At 43.6% G+C, this 21610-nt stretch overlaps 1 protein-coding gene across 4 annotated transcripts in view; it reads right to left on the bottom strand.

The window, feature by feature from the left end:
- Positions 1 to 258: 258 nt before the first annotated feature.
- The window catches only part of LOC132477333 (zinc finger MYM-type protein 2), an 85591-nt gene continuing 64239 nt past the window's right edge, over positions 259 to 21610 (bottom strand). For all 4 annotated transcript variants that reach the window (XM_060079619.1, XM_060079615.1, XM_060079616.1 and 1 more), the window contains 11 exons: positions 16003 to 16132; positions 14938 to 15053; positions 14160 to 14328; positions 12822 to 12947; positions 11920 to 12014; positions 10266 to 10434; positions 9028 to 9179; positions 3698 to 3812; positions 2822 to 3073; positions 2411 to 2531; positions 259 to 1136 (listed from right to left, as the gene is read on the bottom strand). In XM_060079619.1, coding sequence (XP_059935602.1) covers positions 944 to 1136; positions 2411 to 2531; positions 2822 to 3073; positions 3698 to 3812; positions 9028 to 9179; positions 10266 to 10434; positions 11920 to 12014; positions 12822 to 12947; positions 14160 to 14328; positions 14938 to 15053; positions 16003 to 16132 — 1638 coding nt within the window. In that variant the 3' untranslated portion in view covers positions 259 to 943. The remainder of the gene's footprint in view (positions 1137 to 2410; positions 2532 to 2821; positions 3074 to 3697; positions 3813 to 9027; positions 9180 to 10265; positions 10435 to 11919; positions 12015 to 12821; positions 12948 to 14159; positions 14329 to 14937; positions 15054 to 16002; positions 16133 to 21610) is intronic.

Here is a 21610-nt window from a genome sequence, read left to right as displayed (position 1 = left end):
GGATGGAAACATGACCTGTATCTTCGAGGGGAGAGAAAAACCAAACGCTTATAAATGAAGGGGATTTGGGATACTTAGGGTTGACGTAGGAAACAGAATTTTATATTTTCATCATTTTTGCAAAGAAAATGTCTCCATGATCATGTTATCAGCATCATTCTCTATATGTGTGTATACACATATGTACATACACACACACACGTATGTAAGTATATATACATAATTATTATCGTTTGGGGTGATGCAGAAAGCCACAAATGAGAAAAGGACACTAAGGTTTTAATAAGGGGAACAAAAAGTTCTGTTCACCAGTATAGATTCACATTACAGTACACCAGTATCGACAGCATTTTCTTGTCTATTTTTGGTACATAAGATGGTATCTCTCTACATAACCTGGTAAGGCTTCAGTAACTAAAGCAAAAAACAAACAAACAAAACCCCCGCAAAAAACAAAACAAAACCCCCAGCCTATTAGTTTACAGTTTATTTTAAAAATTCTGAAAGACGCTGCAAGTTCTAAACTTTTAGTAGGTGCTCCCCCCACACAACCGTCTTGTCAAGAACCCAGCAGAAGAGCCCCCTTTCCAGGAAGCTTTGCAACAGCAGAGTTGTGCAATATGGGTGTTTCTTACTACAAGAAAAAATTATACATGGCACATTCTCATTCGTATCTTGTAATGTAAAAAGTTACAAACATACCTAATCAAATAAATAATAATAAAAAAAAGAATTTGAATGTATTTGTAAGTATCCTAACACCACTACATAGAATAATGGCAGCTTTCACTCACAGGTTATTTACAAGGTAACACCCAGGGCGGGTGCACTGCTACGAAACTCAAAAACAGAGGAGTAAACGTGAAATGTTTTCCATAGTAAAGATCTAGCAGCATGACTACCTAATGCTGTTCTCTCCCGATTGCTTCTAAAACGTTTCTTTTTACTCTGTGTCTTCATCCAGTTCATAATTGTCTTTATCATAAATATCTTTTACTAAAAGAACCCGTACGAGCATATTTTCCAAGGTGTTTCGGTCCAGCGAAGCAGACGTGTACCAGACAGGGCTGTCTGCAGAGCTAGAGCGTTCTGGTTGCAAATAGAAAACATCCATTCTCTGATTAAGATTCTGTGGACTTCAGGAGAAAGGAGAAAGTCCATGTCACAGTATGTACACGAAATCCCTCACAACTTCCTTCTTTTCTTTCAAGAATAATTCTGCTACCATTAACCACATTACATGGGCAGACCACATGCATAATTACCTACATTAAATATTCTATCACTGAGATATTCTGAAAGTTAATTTCTACAATAAAAGATTATTTTCCCACTATAATTTAAATTCTGTATTTCACTGAATCCAATACACCATCGATAGAAACATTATTTTTAATCATTATTTTAATATTGCCATTAAACAAGTAAAGCACTGCCAATTATAATTTCAAGATGCATCAATTATAATATGCATCCCAGTTTCAGAGACAGTATAAAATGTGAGAAATGTGTCTGAGAATTGATGAAATACAGTAGCATATAAAATAAAAATACGTAACAGCGTTACACAAAAGAAATAATTTTTAAAATAAGATAATACTGAGACAGGAATTTCCAACTAATAAATAGTTACTACCATTGGAAGATCCAGATACTGGTGCAGGGCCACCCAAAACTATTGTCAGAAATATTATTAAAAATAATCATTCTATAGGTGACATTACTGCTTTTATGGTTCTTGAGAGTTAACCTGGAGAAAATTTATAAAAACAATTTACAAAACTGTTTACATAAGAAAATACATTCTGAGTTCATGCCTGCCTTTTAAAAATTACACAGTGCATACTTAAAATAATGAACAAGCATAAAATAATTTGTGGTCTCCAAAAATTTCACTGGTTTAAAATATTTTAAATGCCTGTTGGTACCCGCGGGGGAAAGTAGTGGTGCAGTTGGAACGCACAGGGCCCTGAGAAGACGCCGCGCCCTGCTGACACCTCAGGGATCTCCCTCCAGAACCCAGGACTCGCCTCTCTCCACCTTCTCACCATGGCGTCACTGGGACCCAGGCCCAGGCAGGACTGCTCTCTGCTTGCCACAGCAGAGCTGGCTGCAACAGAGACACCACAGCCCAAAAAGCCTAAGACATGTACTGTCTGACCTCTACAACAGCAGTCATTTTGTTAGTAGAGAGCGATTTCTTAACATGTGCTTAAAACATGAAATATAAGCTGGGTGTTTTATAATAACAGGGCTAAAAACGTTATAACTGAAAGGATTTCATAAGTGAGAAAAGAGAGAAATCTAAAAAAAAGGACCAAGGAAAAAAATGTCACCTCTTGGTAGTGATAAATTCACAGCAACTAATTGTTACTACCATTTAAAAAAATCAAATGTCATTAACACTTACCTTTTAGACAAGTAGCATTCAAACATTTTCACAGGACATCTAGAAGGATTGGCTGTATTTTCAATTTGTTCAAATACTGGCTCATCATCTTCATGTTTTCTTTTTCCAGTAGTAATTTTATCTTAAGAAATAAAAATTACATAAACTTTCTAAGACCAACCTTGAAGAAAGGTGACACTATTCACTCTGATCACTCCCAGTATCTCTTACACCAAAGAATGGGACCAGGTGTGCTTCAGAGCTCTAAACTGTGGCTTCTGGTAATTCCTAATTTTAAGACAACATAGGTTGTCTTATCTTATGAAAATGACAGTCCTTAGGTTCTTAACAAGTGACCAGGTGGTCTTTAGTAAGGCAAGGAGTGGCAGTCCCTGCCACAGACAATCCCAAAATGAAAACCTGTTACACTACCTTCATTATCTGTTCCACATAAGGAAGACACTTGGTATCGAAGACATGCTTTATTTTCCATTGTTAAAGGGTTTTTTTTCCAATGCCTAAACACAGTGCCAAAGGAAAGCCTTAAGTGCTGTTCCACTGTTTTCAGGCCAAAATACTTAGTGTTAAAGTAGAACAGGGTATTCAGAAGAGCTACTGGAGAGTGTGATCCTAGATGTTTTATCCTCCAGAGATAATCTTCTTCAACTCGAGAAAATATTGACCCTTAAATAGAGAGAAAGATTTTTAAAGAATTACAATAAACAGTTTTCACGTAACCAGCTAGAAACAGATAAAAGTTAATTCAAGAACAAACCTATTCCAATCCTCCATTCACTCCAGATCAACTGGAATGAATTTCAGAATCACCTATGCAGCTCTGAAACAACACAGAGCCGGGAAACACAACAGACTACACAGCCAGCACCCCCGGGGTCAGGCCTGGAGTCTGCTCCTGGTCTTCCAGAGGACAAGCAGACCATGGTCAGAAGGGAATTTTACATCTGTAGAAATCCTGAAAAAAAATAGGTGATTTCCATTCCAACAATTTTTCTTTATACATCTAAATCAGAGGTTTCTTAGAGAAATTTACATCAGAATCTCAACTGGAGGGCTTAAGAAATGAACATCCAGTTTCTTACTCCAGAGAAAGTGGGTCACGTTTATTACAAAGTTCTTCATAAACACTAGCTATCAACCACATTCATTTCTAATTCAACGAAAGACAGGCCGATGCGTCTGTAAGTACTCTCTCATTTAAATTATTTCCTAATTATCTTTAGTACACTTTCTATAAACACAGAAAATCCCAGCAGCAAGTCGGTGACATTTTATTTAAAGGAGCATTACCATCTGGAAGTATGCTTGGTTGCCAACTTCGGAGTATTTTATTCAATTCTTGCTCAAATGTCTGGTATCCTGGATCAATAAATATGTTGTCTTTTCGATTACTACCATACAAGTACTACAAAAAAAAAAAAAAAAAACTTGAAGGATTTAAGATTTATATGAGCTAATTACAGACCACTTATACTCTATTTCCTAAGGAAAAAATAAACGTCTTACGTCTTTGTCTTTATTAGCATACTAATAAGAGATGACTGCCTTCTCTATATATCTGGAAATCAAAGAAACATAAGTTACCAATTAATCTGTTGCTTAAGAAACTCAAAGCTGAAATACAAAGGCAAGAACTCAGAACGTAAGAACTAGATGAGACTCTTCAGTCTGTCAGATACAAACAGAGCACGTGGCTCCAATACTCAGCACTCAGTCCACGGCCACGAAGGGTGAGAGCAGGGTGGGAGGGTTTCTGCGCATGAAGCCTCTCCGAGCAGCCTGTGAGCTTGATGCTTTTCCCCTTGTTTCCTCTCTATGCCCCACTCTCCTTGAGTTAGTGCAAATTTAAGAATCTTACAACTTACTATGACAAACCTTAACAGTGAGGGTTGCTAAAGAATGACTTAAACACCAAAGTTTGCGAAGTCCATCCCCAGTGGGTAAAAATAATGTCCAAGTAAAATATGTGAAAACAGCACGAAGAACGGAAGGTGGTAACTGGGATTACAGGGCTTGAGGTGATCACATGTGAGACGGGGCAAGAAAATTTGAAGGTATATAATGATTAACTGAAGATGCACATTGCAAACCCACTAAAAATAATTTAACAGGCATAAATAATAAACCAATGATGGAGATAAATGTAATCACAGAAAAATAATTCAAAAGAAAGCAGACAAAAACAAAAAAACCCCACAAAGAACAGATACAGTGCCCCCTCATCCACAGTTGCACTTTCATGGTTTCAGTTACCCACAGTCAACCAAGGTCCAAAACTATTAAATGAAAGATGACAGAAATAAACAATTCATAAATTTTAATTGCAGGCCATTCTGAGAAGCTATGATGAAATCTCGCGATGTCATGTCGTCCCGCCCGGAGGGACGTGAATCACCCTTGGTCCCCTTAGTCTGGCGCATCCCGCACATCAGCCACCTGGTGGCCATCTGGGTTGTCAGATCCACTGCAGGGTCGCAGGGCTTGTGCTCAAGTGACCCTTACTTTACATAATTATGGCCCCAAAGCAAGAGGAGTGAAGCTGGCAATTCGGACACGCCAGAGAGAGGATGCACAGTGCTTCCTTTGAGTGAAAAGGTGACAGTTCTGGACTTAATCAGGAAAGAAAAAAATCGGATGCTGAGGTTGCCGAGAGCCACAGTAAGAATGAATCTTCTGTCTGCGATGTCGTAAAGCAGGAAAAAAATTCAGGCTAGTTTTGCTTTCACACCTCAAACTATAAAAGCTACAGCCACAGAGGGTGGTCAGTGCTTCGTTAAGATGGAAAAGGTGTTAAATTTGTACAATAAGATTTCTGAGAGAGAGAGAGAGAGAGAGAGAGAGAGAGAGAGAGACACCACATTCACATAACTTTTATCACAGCATATTATGATAATTATTCTATTCTGTTAGTAACTATTGTTGTTAATCTCTTACTGTGCCTAATTTACAAATCAAAACTGTATCACAAGTAGGTGTGTAGAGGCCACTGTAGTATACACAGGCTTCAGCCCTCCAGTGGGGATCCTGAAGTATCCCCTGTAGATAAGGGGGGGTCAACTGTCTTACAAGCACAAACAAGCAGGATTTTCAATCCAGTGATTAATTACATTAAATGTAAAAGATCTAAACCAGGGTCTGCACTACAGTCCTGAAGGCTGGCCTGCTGCCTATTTACAAATACAACCAAGTTTTCTTAAAACAGAGTGCAAGCGCCCAGGCTGCTTTCCACAGATTAAGTATGGCCTACAGAGCCTAAAATGTTTACCAGCCAGTTCTTTAAATAAAAAATTTTGTTGGTCTAAACACACCAAGACAAATATTATAAGACTGGATTAAAATTGTTTTTAATTTGAAAAACAGGGCCAGGACTTCCCCGGTGACACAGTGGTTAAGAATCCGCCTGCCAGTGCAGGGGACACGGGTTCGAGCCCTGGTCCGGGAAGATCCCACATGCCGTGGAGCAACTACGCCCGTGTGCCACAACTACTGAGCCTGTGCTCTAGAGCCTGCGAGCCACAACTACTGAGCCTGTGTGCCACAACTACTGAGCCCACGTGCCGTGCTCTGTAGCAAGAGAAGCCACCACAATGAGAAGCCCGTGCACCGCAACGAAGACCCAATACAGTCAAAAAAAATAAAAGAGGGGCTTCCCTGGTGGCGCAGTGGTTGAGAGTCCGCCTGCCGATGCAGGGGACACGGGTTCGTGCCCCGATCCCGGAAGATCCCACATGCCGCGGAGCGGCTGGGCCCGCGAGCCATGGCCGCGGAGCCTGTGTGTCCGGAGCCTGTGCTCCGCAACGGGAGAGGCCGCAGCAGTGAGAGGCCCGCGTACAGCAAAAAAAAAAAAAGAAATAAAAAATAAAAAACAAGGCCCAATAATATGCTGCCTAAAAGGCACCTACTTTATACCTGGAGACACAGCAAGTGGAAAGTAAAAGGATGAAGAATATAAACCATGTGTACACTAACCAGCAACTAGGCCAGAGCACCATCATCTGAGTTGACCTAACGTTACTCCCGCTAGTCAGAAGGAAGATTAGAAATAAAAGCACCAGCTCTTCAGGACAATTATATAAGATCTGGCAGGGGGGAGAGAGGGTGCACATTGTTTATAAAACAAAGGGAATGCTCGTCACTGACTGAATTCACTGAGCTCTGACCCAGACGTCTTCAGGGGCTGACACAACGACTGGGAAGCAAAGGGAAGGAAAGACACCAAAGTGTGTAACATGGTTCCCTGTCCTTGGGGACAAAGCTTCCATGTCTTTTGCCACGTTCATAAAAAAACAGAGATGCATGCACATCTAGCCAAGTGCGATGGGGTGGGAGGACCCAGGGGAACAGGTGCCCACCACCCACTCTGGGTAAACGTGGTGTGAAGGACTCGCACACAGATGTAGAAGTGTGTGAAAGACTGACCGGGACTGTGGGGCTCACGGAGCCCCTTCTTTCTTCCTCAGACATTTCCATATTATGTGAACCTCTGGCGACAGCCACCACCCCTAACACCATCGGAAGAACAGGATTAGCTACTGTATCTATGAGGGAGGAAAGAAGCTGGCCCACCCTCACTTCGCATCACACCACCTGCCCCACACGTCCACAGGGCTTGGAGAGGAAGCCATGCTGCTTTTGTTGTCAGCCAGGGACGGAATCAGAAAACGCATCACACGGAAAAAGACGCACATTCTTCCAAAATAGCTTCTACCTCTGTACGCATCCTTGAAGTACCAACAAACAGCAACAATTTCTGGAAACTATCTTTTAGACATCTTATCACCACAGTGAGTTTGAAGATTATTTTTAAAGCTGGTTATAAATACCATACAGTCTTTTACAAAAAATTAAATCAAGCCTGTGAAAATCTGTCCAGTGATGAGAAGGGTAAAACAACTGGTTTTCCAATTGTGGTAAAAATACACAGAACATAAAATTTACCATCTTGACCTTTTTTTTTCCTTTTTCTTTTTTATAAATTTTTTTGGCTGCACCACACGGCATGTGCGATCCTAGGATTGAACCCGAGCCCCCTGCATTGGAAGCACGGAGTCCCAACCACTGGACCCCCAGGGAAGTCCCCATCTTGACCATTTTTAAGAGTACTGTTCCAGTAGTAAAAATCTATTTTAAGGAAACATTTTTCAGTATATAAAGAACCTATTTTAAAAAGAAAGGAAATTCTGACGTGTGCTACAACATGGATGAACTTCAGGACATTATGCTGATTTCACTTACATGAGGTACCTGGGAGAGTCAAACTCACCGAAACAGAAAGAAGAGTGGGTGTCAGCGGGAGTGGGGGATGAGGAGTTAGTATTTAATGGGGACAAAGTCTCAGTTTTGCAAGGTGAAGAGGGTTATGAAGATGGATGGTGGTGATGTTTCCACAAGATTATCAATGTACTTTATACCACAGAACTGTACACTTAAAAAATAGTTAAGATGGTAAATTTTGTGTTATATGTATTTTACCACAATTAAAAAATTGGAAAAAAATGAACCTACTTGAAGACATAATTTATAATCATTAATATTACAATCCATTTAGCTTTCAAACCTCTAATGGTATTAGAAGTTCTAATATATAAATATTTTGCTACTGTAAAATATGTGATGGTCTCTGAATACACAGTAATTTAGAGCTATGTGTTATTCCCCACCACTGCTTAGATAATCTTAGGCAAATTTCTATCCTGAAGAGGGAAAGTGAAATACAAATTAAGACAATTCTAGTTTTCTCCAGTAATTTATTTCAGCACCTACTACCTGTTAGCAGCGTAATATTTAATTTTAGGTCTATAAACAAAACTCTACATAAGAATATTTCTTCCTATCATTTACCATATTTACAAATACATAGGATGTAAAGCTAGGACCTTTTCTGACCTCTGGGCTCAAACCTGTACGATCTGTTCAAAACTAAAAGTCATTATCTAAAGTGGATCTTCATGTTTATTATGGGAAATGTACTCATTCAAGATTCACAAACATGTGGTTGAAGTTTACCTAAAACCTCTAAAGAATGAAATCTTTTATAAGATGATTCCAAAGAACTAACGAGTACTTACACTATTTAACAAGTTAGAAACACAGCAGAGATGAAACAGACCTATTTGCACAGGGAAGTTATTTATCTGTTTACATGTATATCAGCACAGATCTATATATACATATATACACCACGCCTCAGAATGTTAATTCATTTATTTGCAATTGTAAGGTGGGGATGAAATCAACCTGATTATCATACATATACATGGTAACAAACAAACACATCATCAGTCCTGTTACAAAAGATGCATGAGCTTCGAGTGGTCCATTACTAACTTTGTTTTTCACCTAAGTTCTTTTTGGTTTTGGTACACAGTTTTGGAGAACCTGAAGTTCACTTTTAGGGACACAGCACATTATAGCAGAAACACCTGTATACAAAGCAGCTAAGAAAACCCTTTATAATACCCCAGTATTTTCGAATAAATTACTTTTGCCTTTCTTGGTAAGCCAATAAACCCTGATGTTCCGTAATATTCCTGAAGCAAAACATTTTTTTCTCCAAGAACCTACCACAACAACCCTTCTTAACAACAATTATATTCAAAAGTAACCATAAAATCACTCACCTCTTGAATCCCAAGGCAAAGATAATAGATGCTGTCAGGTGCATAATTCTCCCCATTTGGCCTTCGGATCTCATTGACAAAATGGGCCAAGCCATAGTCAAGCTCAGCTGTGGTGTGACAGAGTAGATCCTCTTTTAACTTTACTGACTTAGCTAAAAAGAAATAAAGTTTAAAATAGTCATTATTTACTGTCTTAAGATTAAGAAACTTTCTGAAATCACTTTATTCTGTGTAAGAATTTAAAGGTAAAATAACAGCTACATTTTTTCCCCCTTTCCTTTTTCGGTACGCGGGCCTCTCACTGCTGTGGCCTCTCCCGCCGCGGAGCACAGGCTCCGGACGCGCAGGCCCAGGGGCCACGGCTCACGGGTCCAGCCGCTCCGCGGCATGTGGGATCCTCCCGGACCAGGGCACGAACCCGCGCCCCCCGCATCGGCAGGCGCACTCCCAACCACTGCACCACCAGGGAAGCTCAACAGCTACATTTAAATGTAAAATATTTTAAGCTATATTCATGCTTTTAAAAATCAAAGGCAGTTAATAACAAAAACCTTGATTTATTTTTTTCAAGGAAAAACATTTTTTTAATGTACAGTACATGTAGCTTCATGGTACTTAATGATTCACTTGAGTACCTTCTGGATTTTCACATACTATGGGTATTCTAATATCAGTCAACATGAAGCCTTTACTGCAGATGAAGGAATGTTCTAAATTTATGTGTATTTTCTAATGTAATTCTCATGACAACCCTACAAGGTGGGTACTGTTACCCCCCGCCCCAGCTTCAGAGCTGGGGAACTGAGATGCTAGTACGTGAAGGACCCCTGGCAGTCTGACTCAAGCACCTTAATGAGGCCATACTTCCTACCCTCTTTGTGGTGCCACGGACTGGTCCATCCACGGTAGAGTCTGGCCTGCTGCAAAGGGCTCTATCTGCTTAGAGCAAACTTTCTTCTTTACCCACAATCATCATAATCATCAACTTCAATAAGGAAACAGAAGGTTTGTTTGAGTTGTACTGACCAGCAAGCAACAAGAGCTCCATGAACTGACATGACTGTAAGGGCTTCATTTGTGCAACACAGCGCATGCCCGTGCGTGTGTGTGTGTTGTGTGTACACGCGCGCAAGCTCGCTCATGCACATAAATGGATGCACAGAAGAGCAGTTACCAAAATATGAATAAAAACCTTGATTTTAAATAGTACATATGGGAAACAAAATCAGAAGACTTACGAGATCTTAGCTCATCTAACGCCAGAAGATCTTCATCAAGCTGCCTCGTTCTGACCCAGTGTTTCCAGGCGTTCACCCCGTACGTGTACTTGAAAGGGAAGCTGCACTCCGAGTTGTCAGAACTATCATCGGGACACTGGTACCCCGACACTGCCTTCCTCTTGGCTCCCTGGTAGTGAAACACCACCGTCACATCTCCTTTTTCTTAAGCCTATATTATTTCATGACTTGACGTAAGCCATCCCTCAACAAATGCACACGACAAAGAAATATATTTACATGATTAGAACTAACTGGAATTTCTGATCTGACAACAGTTACCTATGACATTACTTGAACTCTCTCTCCAGGAAAGCTGTATTTCTACATAAACGACTTTGTACAACAGAATCATATTAACTACTGCTGTGAGTTGAGAGTCACTGATGAGAAAATACATATATAATAATTAAAATCTGAAATAGAAGGATTCCAAATATTAATGTAAGAGAGAAACTGAAGAACTTCTCGAAGACTCCACCTCATAGGTGATGCCTCCTCAACTCCTTCCCACTTTCTTTTCTTTCTTTTTGTGGTACGCGGGCCTCTCACTGTTGTGGCCTCTCCCGCTGCAGAGCACAGGCTCCGGACGCGCAGGCTCAGCAGCCATGGCTCACCAGCCATGGCCCAGCCGCTCCGCGGCATGTGGGATCTTCCCGGACCGGGGCACGAACCCGTGTCCCCTGCATCAGCAGGCGGACTCTCAACCACTGCGCCACCAGGGAGGCCCCTTCCCACTTTCTTGATGGTACTGTTTGCTGTACAAAAATTTTAAATTTGGATATAACCCTATTCATCTATTTTTTCCTTTTGTTCCTGTTCTTTTGGTGTCACATCTAAGAAACAGTGTCTAACCCAAGTTAATGAAGATTTAGGCCTATGTTTTCTTCTAAGAGTTTTATAATTTCAGTTCTTACATTTAGGTTTTTGACTCATTTTGAGTTCATTTTTGTGTGTGGTGTCAAGTAAGAGTCCAATTTCATTCTACCGCAGGTTCTCACTCCTTTTTTCAATTTTTCCTTTCTTTCTTTTATGGGGAAATTTGTGAAAATCATCTTTTTTAAAAAAAAAAAAACCTTGCTTTATGTTGGAAATCAGAAATACAGAAAGTTGTTAATAAAATGTTCAGAACAATGATATCCGTTTGTACATTTAGATTTGGGATCCCTGAATGACTGAATTGTCCAGCACATCCTCCTATGTGCTGGGATGCTTCAGCAAGACCAGATATAACAACTGTGTACCTCAACCTCATCAAAAATAACAATGGAAAAAACAGCTCCCTAGAAAATAGTCTCAGGTTGTTGTCTAATAATTGAATTTACTTTTTTAGCAAATATGTAAACCGTTTATCAATGACAACCTTTTATCGATAAAAATTAAAAATAAAAAGTTGCAGTAATATTCACTCTTCTTCTATGAAACTACAGCTAAATAGGATATATTTTTATTACCTAGAAATGAAGTAATAAAAGCTTTACACCTCTTAAGTCTTTTTAATTCCAGAAAACAAAGTACCTTCCCACATTCTCAGGCACAACTGAAGCTCAAGTACACTTGCCCTCTATTACACAGAGACAGGATGTGAATGCAAGAATACTGTTACATTTCATACCTTTTTTTTAGATCGAGGTCTAGGCTGTTCCTCGTATTCTTCTCCAAAAACAGGTGGTAATAAAAACTCATTTTCCATATCAAGCTCCTCAGCAGCTGACAAATGAATCAGAAGAACTTTCATTTCAAACGTAATAGCAGACTTATGCTATATAAACTCAGCCAACGAAGGACCACCTGCTGAATGCGCACAAGCACCATGCACAGGGCAGCCTGTGCTGGGTGGAGAACAAACCATTTTCTCTACCTAACCTGGTCTGTAAGTTCTGATAACACCTGTTCATACTCTTAAAAAACACATGTACAATGCGTATCAACACAGAATTTTGTGGAAGTGTGTGACAGAAAAATTACTAAAACCTGAAATTTAATTATAAGATCTAAATGGTCTCAGTACAAATCTGTTTCAATATATTAAATCTTTTCCAATGTAAAAGCCTTTACATTCTATTCAATATGCTTATTGGCCATCGATAAAGAAAATAAAACAATGAAAAACAGAACACATTTCTTTTACAATAAAAGACCTGAAAATATTTGTTTCCCTTTGAAGGTTAATTTTCAAAACGATTTTAAGAAAAAAACTATCAATATTTTATTTAAATTTTTAAAAAGACACCAACACTTCTATATCTGCAAAAGTTTCTATAATGAATTAGTTTTAAGAAAGTTTCTTTTTAAGGCTCTGGGAAATTCCTTTTAAGTTCCTACAATTCAACATACGCTTCATTTTGGAAGTTAATTGCTGAGTTTTATCTGGGTAAAAAAGAAAAGACCAATAATAACAGTACAGGCAATGACATGAACATTAGATTGTTAATGATCATAACCACGATTATGACACCATAACTAAAGTGCAGAACCACACTTCGCACGGAAAGAATAAAACAGCATTTTTACTACCTCTGGGGAAATCTATTTCAATGTCCAAATCTGGTTCATATGGTACATCAGGCATGTTGGACTGTGTCTCTGGGTCAGAGTTCTTCAAGAGATCTGAACCAATTATGTCCGTTTCAGTAATTACACCTGTAACCAAGCCATAATATCATCAGAAATCAAAATAGAAAACTGCAACAATACCTACATATAATCTGGCAAAAGCCATTTAATTGTAAATGCAAAATAGGAATACTTATATGAATATGTACAAAACGAAAAAGCATGCAGCTACCTTGAAATGTAAGCTACTATAAACTTTGTATTAGATAATCACGAATACACAAAAACTTTCAATCTTTTAAGTTTTGACTGCCCCTCTACAAAGTTAAAAAGCATGCTTTAATAGTAAAACAACTCTGTAGAGTGTTTCTAAGAGCAATCTCTTGTCAAAAATAAACTTACGAGCATGGGTAACTGTAATTTTCAACAGTCTTTTTGAATTGTGACCTAGGTTTTCACATCATTCAATATATGCTTATTCACAACTGGCTTCTAATGTTTTGATCGGTTGCTTTAAACACATTTGTACTGCAACCCAGTGAAAAAGGCATTTTATTGAGTTCAGGGTAGTGGTGGGAAACAGAGACACATGCGTACATGATGGAAACAAAAGTTTCACAAAACAATACCCTTTCTAGGAGGGATTCATCCTGACATATTTTTTCTGTTTCTTTCTTTTTAAACCCCCCCCACCAGAAAACACTGGTTGCAACCCACTAAATCCATTTCCCACTCCCTAACAGAGTGCTTCCCAAATACTGTCACCACGAGACGCACTGTGCTCTGGGTGAGGGGGAGCAGGAAGCTCAGGGTGGCCCCGGAGGGCTGAGGCAGGAGAGGCATTCCCAGAGACACACGTCCTGCTACACCGTTTGGCAAGCACTGCCCTAGCAGAAGTTAAGACAAACGCTGGTTTAGATAATGCAACTTACTTTCTTAGTATAAATCAATAAAACAAAATTGGGGATAACCATCATAAAATAAGAGTTTGAATTATAAAAGCCTACTACAACTTAGCTTTTTGTGTCTGAGCTTGTCCACTGAAACAAGAATAACTGAGAGTCGATTTTACAAGTTAAATCCTGTTAGCAATTAAAACAGGGACCGTACAAGTTCCTGGGCTCAACATCAGAGAGCACCTGCTAGATACAGTGCGGGCTTCATAACCCGAAATCCACTTTTGCTGCAGCGTGCCCACACCCGCTCAGGCTGAAGCACAGCGACAGCCTGGCCTCGCTCTAATAGCAGCCCCTCAACCCCGATGCCGTCCCCCGCCCGCCCCAGCAGCGGGGGACTCACTCTGGATGTCGGCGCCTTCTGCCTTCCCCTCGTCCTCAGCCATGTCGGTCACTGTCAGCAGCTCTGTGCCCAGGGAATCTGAAGAAACTGTGCTTTTGAGCTCCTCGGCTGACGCAGGGATCTTCTCACTGCTGTCCAAGGGGGCGGGCAGAAACACGGGTACTGGCACCTAAATAACCAAAGGACTTACTCTCAGGCTCACTCAACATTACAAGGTATTTTTCCAAATTAAAAATCACTCTGACACATGATCTACTTCATAATGCTGCAGTGGTTAGAAGTTTTGGAAAGAACACCTATGTTAAGTATCACAAAGAAAGCCCCGAATACAAGCAGCTACTTTTTGAAGTAACAAAGTAATTTTTGAGGCATTTCTGTTGCCAGGGGACTACAGTACAGTAGCCAAGCCCTGATACAGTATCCCCAGCACTGCAGGGGATGACATTTATATGAGCCTCCATTCCATGTATCAGTTGTAAACCTTATGTTTCACAAATCTTTCTTTCTAAAATGAACACAAGTATGTTTACACAGTATGTGTAAAGCAGGTGCAGACATCGGCTGAACTTCTCTCTCAAGGACAAGCGCTTACCTGACTGATTACACACAGAGCAACCCCTGGCAAAGCCTCACCCAGACCCAAGTGAACCGCTGAAGAAAAGCCAAGCCTCCACCCTCTGTCCCACCAGTGTCACTGAAGCAGTCACCGCCACCCCACTGCTGCCCCGCCTGTACCTGAGAGATGTCAGGAAGAAGGGGAGCTGGAAGTCTGACTTACGGGCACAGGAATGGTCATGGGCACGGGGATGCTCTGGCTGTACATGTGCATGGGCACCGGCACGTACACGGGCACCGGGATGGGCACCGGGACGTACTCTGTCCTCCACTCACCGTCTGGGGGCACAGAACGTGTTCAAGGAGCAATGTCAACCATGACCACACTTAAACACAGCTGCTCAGACAAAGTAATGTGGTAACAAAGAAAAATTTAAGTGCCTCAGTACCCATTTAAAAGAAACTCCCAGTTTTCAAAAAATTAGGTAAGTTAAAAACAACAGGGACTTCCCCGGCAGTCCGATGGTTAAGACTCCACGCTTCCAGTGCAGGGGGCACGGGTTCCATCCCTGGTCAGGGAACTAAGATCCCACATGCCGCGCGGCGTGGCCAAAAACAAACAAACAAAAAACCCAAAAACAACAAAACTGAATACAGTAGCTGTCCTAAGTTATAGAGAGCACAAGCAGAATCTAGACTTTTTTTTTTTTGGCTACGTGGCACGTGGGGATCTGACCAGGGATGGAATCTGCGCCCCCTGCAGTGGAAGAGCAGAGTCTTAACCACTGGACCGCCAGGGAAGTCCCTAGACTTTTTTAAAATAGAAAGAAAACATCTTTTAAAGTATTATATGGTCCCAGACACTCTCACACCCCCCAAAAATGGTTTACTTAATCAAACAATCAGAATACAGCTAATGTTTAAATTTGATGAAAATACATATCTGAATGATTTCAACTCATTCTGACAAGGAGACAGAGTAGTTACGGTTGTAGACCACACTCAAATAGATGGTTTTCTCAGAAGAGCACTGTAACTTTAGTGGGTCTTGGCCCCCAAGGAAATTTTTGATACAGCGTTTTATCACTGGTGACATAACTTGCAGGCCTTTGTTAGAGATTGATCTTTATTAATGACTTTAAATGACATGCTGTATTCTGAAGGCATGTCTAAAACCAGACAAGCAAAATCAACAGAAAGTGACAAAGTGACCCAACAAATCTATTCTGTAGCCCATTATTTGAGAAAAGCATGGATTTCACTCAGCGAGGGTCAGGATGCGAGTCACCTGTCTGACAAGACTTGCTCTGCATGTGAGGTTTGCAGTAAGTTGCCTTCGTCATGGTCAAAGGTTTGCACAGAACTGCCTTGTTCTTCATCTCCTTGTTGGGGGTTGGAGAAGGGGGTGGTGCTGAGCCCTACAGAGAAGCAAAGAGAAACATTTTTATTTCTGCCTCTAATTTTTATTACTTTATGGTGTTAATAGTATCTGGTTTCTAGGTCCAGCATTGAGAACACACAAAAGTGGAAGAATATAATCAATTTATGCTGTTTCTACTATGTCTACCAAAGTCTTAATCTGGAAGGATCAACATGAATCTATCCCAGCTACTGGCAAAGCAGTAGTAATCGTTCACTCTACAGATTTGTGTTTTTCGAAAGATACCACAGGGTACTTTTTTTTTTGCGGTACGCGGGCCTCTCACTGCCGTGGCCTCTCCCGCTGCGGAGCACAGGCTCCGGACGCGCAGGCCCAGCGGCCATGGCTCACGGGCCCAGCCGCTCTGCGGCACGTGGGGTCCTCCGGGACCGGGGCATGAACCCGCGTCCACTGCATTGGCAGGCGGACTCCCAACCGCTGCGCCACCCGGGAAGCCCCAGCGTACTTTTTAAAATAACGTAGAAGACAAGTCTCACTCTTAAGTAAAAAAGCAAGGTTGTTGGGCTTCCCTGGTGACGCAGCGGTTGGGAGTCCGCCTGCCAATGCAGTGGACGCGGGTTCATGCCCCGGTCCCGGAGGACCCCACGTGCCGCAGAGCGGCTGGGCCCGTGAGCCATGGCCGCTGGGCCTGCGCGTCCGGAGCCTGTGCTCCGCAGCGGGAGAGGCCACGGCAGTGAGAGGCCCGCGTACCGCAAAAAACAAAACAAAACAAAACAAAAGCAAAGTTGTTAACCTTAATTTTGAAAATAATTAGACTCTTATTATGGCTTTCTGATAACTCTAGCTCTCTCCACTGCACAAACTGCTTATACGTGGTGCTAAATTTGAAAAGAAAAATGATGAAAATTATTACCAAAAATGTTACCAAACTTGAAGTTGTTTCCTCTGTCCCAACCACTGCAATTTTCGGAACGTCTCCTCTCGATACAGGCGTTTCCGCCTGTTCACCACAGTACCGTTTACACCACAGAAACACACACACACGCTGTAAAGCAAGCTGCAGCTCTGTGCCTATGAGGCGACATGAAGGTGCTGTGCACACCACCTACCGCTGCGGGGAAAGGGACACAATTCAGAGTTTCGGGTCTTCGGGTGCCAAGCGCACACACCGCCGCGGACACGGAACCCTCGCTCCGAAAGGGAACTCAACCCGCACGCGGCGTACGGAGCCCCGCACGCGGCGTACGGAGCCCCGCACGCGGCGTACGGAGCCCCGCACGCGGCGTACGGAGCCCCGCCCCGCGCACGCATGCGCAGCAGGCGGAGCCCGAGTCCGGGAAAGCGAGGGCGCCTCCCCGCCGTCCCAGGGCTGCGCTGCGCGGGGAAACCCGGGCGTCCCTGCGGGACTCGCGTCAGAAATGAAGCCCTCACGGTCTCCCGGCGTTTTGCCCGGGCCCATCCCGGCCCCGCGGCAGGACCCCAGGACAGTATCTCAGCCGCGGTCAGGGCAGAATTCCGGGGGTCTCGGGCCGTCTTCCAGCAGCCATTCTGCGGCTCTGATCTGCCACCTTGTCCGGGCTCCCCGCTGGGCTTGGCCACCTTTTCTGCCACAACCACCTCCACTCATCTGTGTGCGATGCGCACCATGTTTTCAACGCTCCTCTTTTTATTTTCTATAACACCTTAAAAGACGGACATTTTCCACGCAGTCTCGTCAAACATCTTCCAACGCCACTCATTTGCCAGGCGGGGCCCGTCCCCGGCGTCCTCGCTGCAACTGGGCCCTGAAAGCCCAGTGCGCCCTGCTGGGGGTGGGGGAGGGGTACTCCGCGTCTGGGGGTGGCTTCTGAGTCCTCCACCGCAATGAATAACATCCGATAATCAAAACCCGAAGGCTCAAGGTTTTCATTCTGGAGGCCCGAGTTCAACTTCTAGGATGATGCAGCTGCGAAACCAACCCCAGAATATTTTGGACACCACCCCTGCTTTTTCTGTCAGGTTCCCCTCTAAGTGCTCGTGGTCTGGGGCTCTACGCACCAGAGGGTTGCACTTGGTCACCCTTGGCCTTGGCCTTGGCCCAAGAGCAAGGTCACAGAGTCTCAGAAGGATTCAGGTCAGGGCTTCGAGACCACTAGTACTCGGTAGGTTCGTTTTACCAAGGACCTTGCAAAAACGAGCCAACCTGCATCTTCCTGCGTAACCCCCAGCAGCCCCCTCTGCAGAGCCCAGACCTGCAGAACCCACCGGGGCCTGCAAGGCCCACATTTTTCACATGTGAGTGGGCCAGCACCAGCACCAAGAGGCCACCCTTTCCCTGACCCTGGTGACCGGCTGTGAGCTGACAGGCTCACCACACTGCTGGTCACTGTGCCGTGGTGTCATCAGTCACAAGCTCGCGAATCCACAAATTTAGTCACCAGACCCATCTTTCCCACAGCTTCCCCACGCACTAGAGTTTACCTTAGCCCTACAGACGCTGGATCTCTTATCCCTCTTTATAGATGAACCATAGCGTCCATCCACGAAACTGAACTCACACGGGTCCCCCAGTCAGACACACAGCACTTTCTGGTGCTTAACCCGGCAGCAAAATCACCAACACAAAGCACAAAAATAGGAAAAACTGGCACTCGTCAGACTGTGAAGAGGACACTTGCTTAAAGCATAAGCTGAGAGGAGATGGTCAAGCAGCCCCAGTGGCCCACACCCCTGGACACTCACGGTCTGCAGGTGACCTCGACAGCTAGTGGGCACTGATTCAGGGGTGACAGACACATCTTAGAGAGCAGGCCAATTCACAAACATGAAAGGGTACTAATACAAAACGGTGTACGGTGGATCTCATAAGTTTCAAGTCATGCTCATGGCCAAGGGGGCTGGTCCTGTGTGAGCTCATTCTACGCTCACCAGGATTTCCAACCCCGTGCCACGGAGGCTGGTCTGACGGCACCGCTGTGCAACATCAGACAAGTCACTCGGTCTCCTGAGCCTCAATTTCCTCAACTGTAAAGCGGGAGGAACAGTTAACAAACAGCTATTGAGTATCTACTACATACCAAACCTGGGTAAGTTGGGTCTGCACTGGGAAATACTCTAGAACCCCCTCATGAGCCAGGGGTCAAAGGCACAGACATCCTAGGTCACTCGTCACTCTGCTGACAGGGCACTAAGTCGACTAAACTATGCCACCTGGTAAAAACCAACACTTGATAATGCTTCTGACTTTTCTGTTGGTCAACAGGCAGGATCTATTCCTACTGATAATGAATTCTGAAGGACCCCAAATAATGAAAATTATAATGACGAAAGCCACCACACCTCTTGAGTATTTGCTATATGGCCAGGGACTATAAGCTATAGACAATGTCTATGACCCCCTAAAATTCACACTCAGATCTAATCCCCAGGGGATGTCATGTGAAGGTGTGACCCTTAGGTGGTGATTCGGTCATGAAAGCAGAGCCCTTGTGAATGGGATCCGTGCCCCTCACAGAAGAGACCAAAAAAACCCCTCCCCCACGTGAGGACACACGACAAGACTGCCGTCTGGGAACCAGGAAGCAGGCCCTCAATAGACACCAGGTCTGCCGGAGCCATGATCTCAGACTTCCAGCCTCCAGAACTCCGAGAAATACCTTCTGTTGTTTGTAAGCTGCCTCGCTTATGGCATCCTGTTATACAATATATAGTAGCTCAAACGGACTAGGACACTATGCAAAGCACCAAAGTCACACAACTCATGAAATGAATTCTTTAACCCTCTCAGCACCACAAGGGGTAGTAGGTGTTTTCTCACTCCTATCTTACAGATGAGGAAACTGAGGCTCAGAAGCTGTACAGCCCAGTGGAGGTGACAGAGCGAAGAGTTCTGAAGTCAGGGTTCAAGTGGCTTCCCCGATGCAGGCCCTGTGTGTCCAACACCACACGCCCTGCCCCCGTGGCTTAGCGCTCTTGGTGATGACCCCGACGAGGTTCCGTCTTCATACCCACATTACAAATAAGGGGAAAGTCACACAAAGAACCGTAAAGTAACGTGCCCCAAACTCTACAGCTGAGCTCTCATCCAAGGACAAGGTGGAAGGGGCTCTACGTGACAGGAGGTGATGGCTGCAAAGGCCCATCCTTCCATCCGTCCCATGAGGCGGCCTCAGTGCTGCTGCAGAAGAGCACCTGCTTCTGTGCGGGCGGGAAGGGTGTCTCGAAGCCTTGGTCAAAGCTTTGAAACGAGGTTGGGAGTCGCCTTACGGCTGCAAGCAGATGCCAAACAGGGAGTGATCATCTTTACACTTCTCAGCATGGATCAAGTGCCTGCTTAGAACCTGACAATTCAGCTGAATACTCCTGAATTATCTGACTTAAAAATATATTACCACAAGGGCAGAACAGATAGGGGAGGAAAGCAAAGAAAAAAGCACTCTTACTTGTCTAGCATTCTAACTATTAACATCAAAGCCCCAAACCGGGAATTCCCGGGTAGCACAGTGCTTAGGACTCCGCACTTGCGTTCCATTTGATCCCTGCGCGGGGGAACTAAGATCAAGCCAAAAACAAACAGTGCATGGAATAATATAAAAACACCAATCTTTCACCTACATCAGAGATCCTAAACTGTGGTTACATGTTAAAATCACCTAAAGAACTTTTCAAAACTACAGAAGTTCTGAGTTGGAGCCCAGGTATTCGAAAGGTTTTGAGAACTCCCCAGGTAATTCCCATGTGTAGCCACAGCTGGTTAACTCCTTCTGCCCAGGGCCACACAAGCAGAGGCTCACCATGATGCTGCTCAACGGCTCCCACAGAGGACCCTGGATCAGCGTGGCTCCTGCAGGCGGGCACAAGAGGGCCGGCCCACTGTTCAGTGCAAGGCTCCTTTTATACAGAAACGGCCACTTTCAGCCCACAAGAGCCTTGAAATGCTAATGTAAAAGCAGAATCTGATGTATTACACCAAGAGGAAGAAAAACACTACAGAAAAAAAAGAAAACAGAAAAAAACCCAGGAGGAAGCATTACAGGAGAACGCCTCAAGCTTACCAACTCCCTGGGCCTGGCCCCCAGGACAGATCTCCAGACCTGTCTGAGGGGCATCGCCCAGCCCGGCCTGCCTCCCGCTTCCCAGGATCCCCCTCAGGTCCCTCCCAGGTCGGCCCCGGGGAACCGTCTGGCCAAACGCGCACGCCTCTGAACGCTTTTATCCCCCGACTCTTCCGCGTCTACTGACAACCTTCTGCTCAGCTGTTCACAGGTTCTGTCACACCTGCCAGGACCGCACACACTCAGCCATTCCGAACGCACCGTTGCTACCGCCCTAAAGATGCAGCTGGGATGAGCGCTTCAGTGCAAAGATGGATGTGTCTGTCTCGCCCAATGTGGGTAAAGGCCACAATTAATTCACCCTTATATTCCTTAGCAGGTAGAAAAGGACCTTTTTTTATATCGGGTAATTTAGCAGAATATGGATCTTCAACTGTCTCAACAGAGGAAAGTAAAAAAATCTTTTATTATTACAATCAGAT

Source organism: Mesoplodon densirostris, chromosome 17 (assembly GCF_025265405.1).
Source record: "Mesoplodon densirostris isolate mMesDen1 chromosome 17, mMesDen1 primary haplotype, whole genome shotgun sequence".
Lineage (NCBI taxonomy): Eukaryota > Metazoa > Chordata > Mammalia > Artiodactyla > Ziphiidae > Mesoplodon > Mesoplodon densirostris.
Note: the sequence above shows the minus strand (reverse complement) of the source record. Positions and strands in the feature narration are given on the sequence as shown.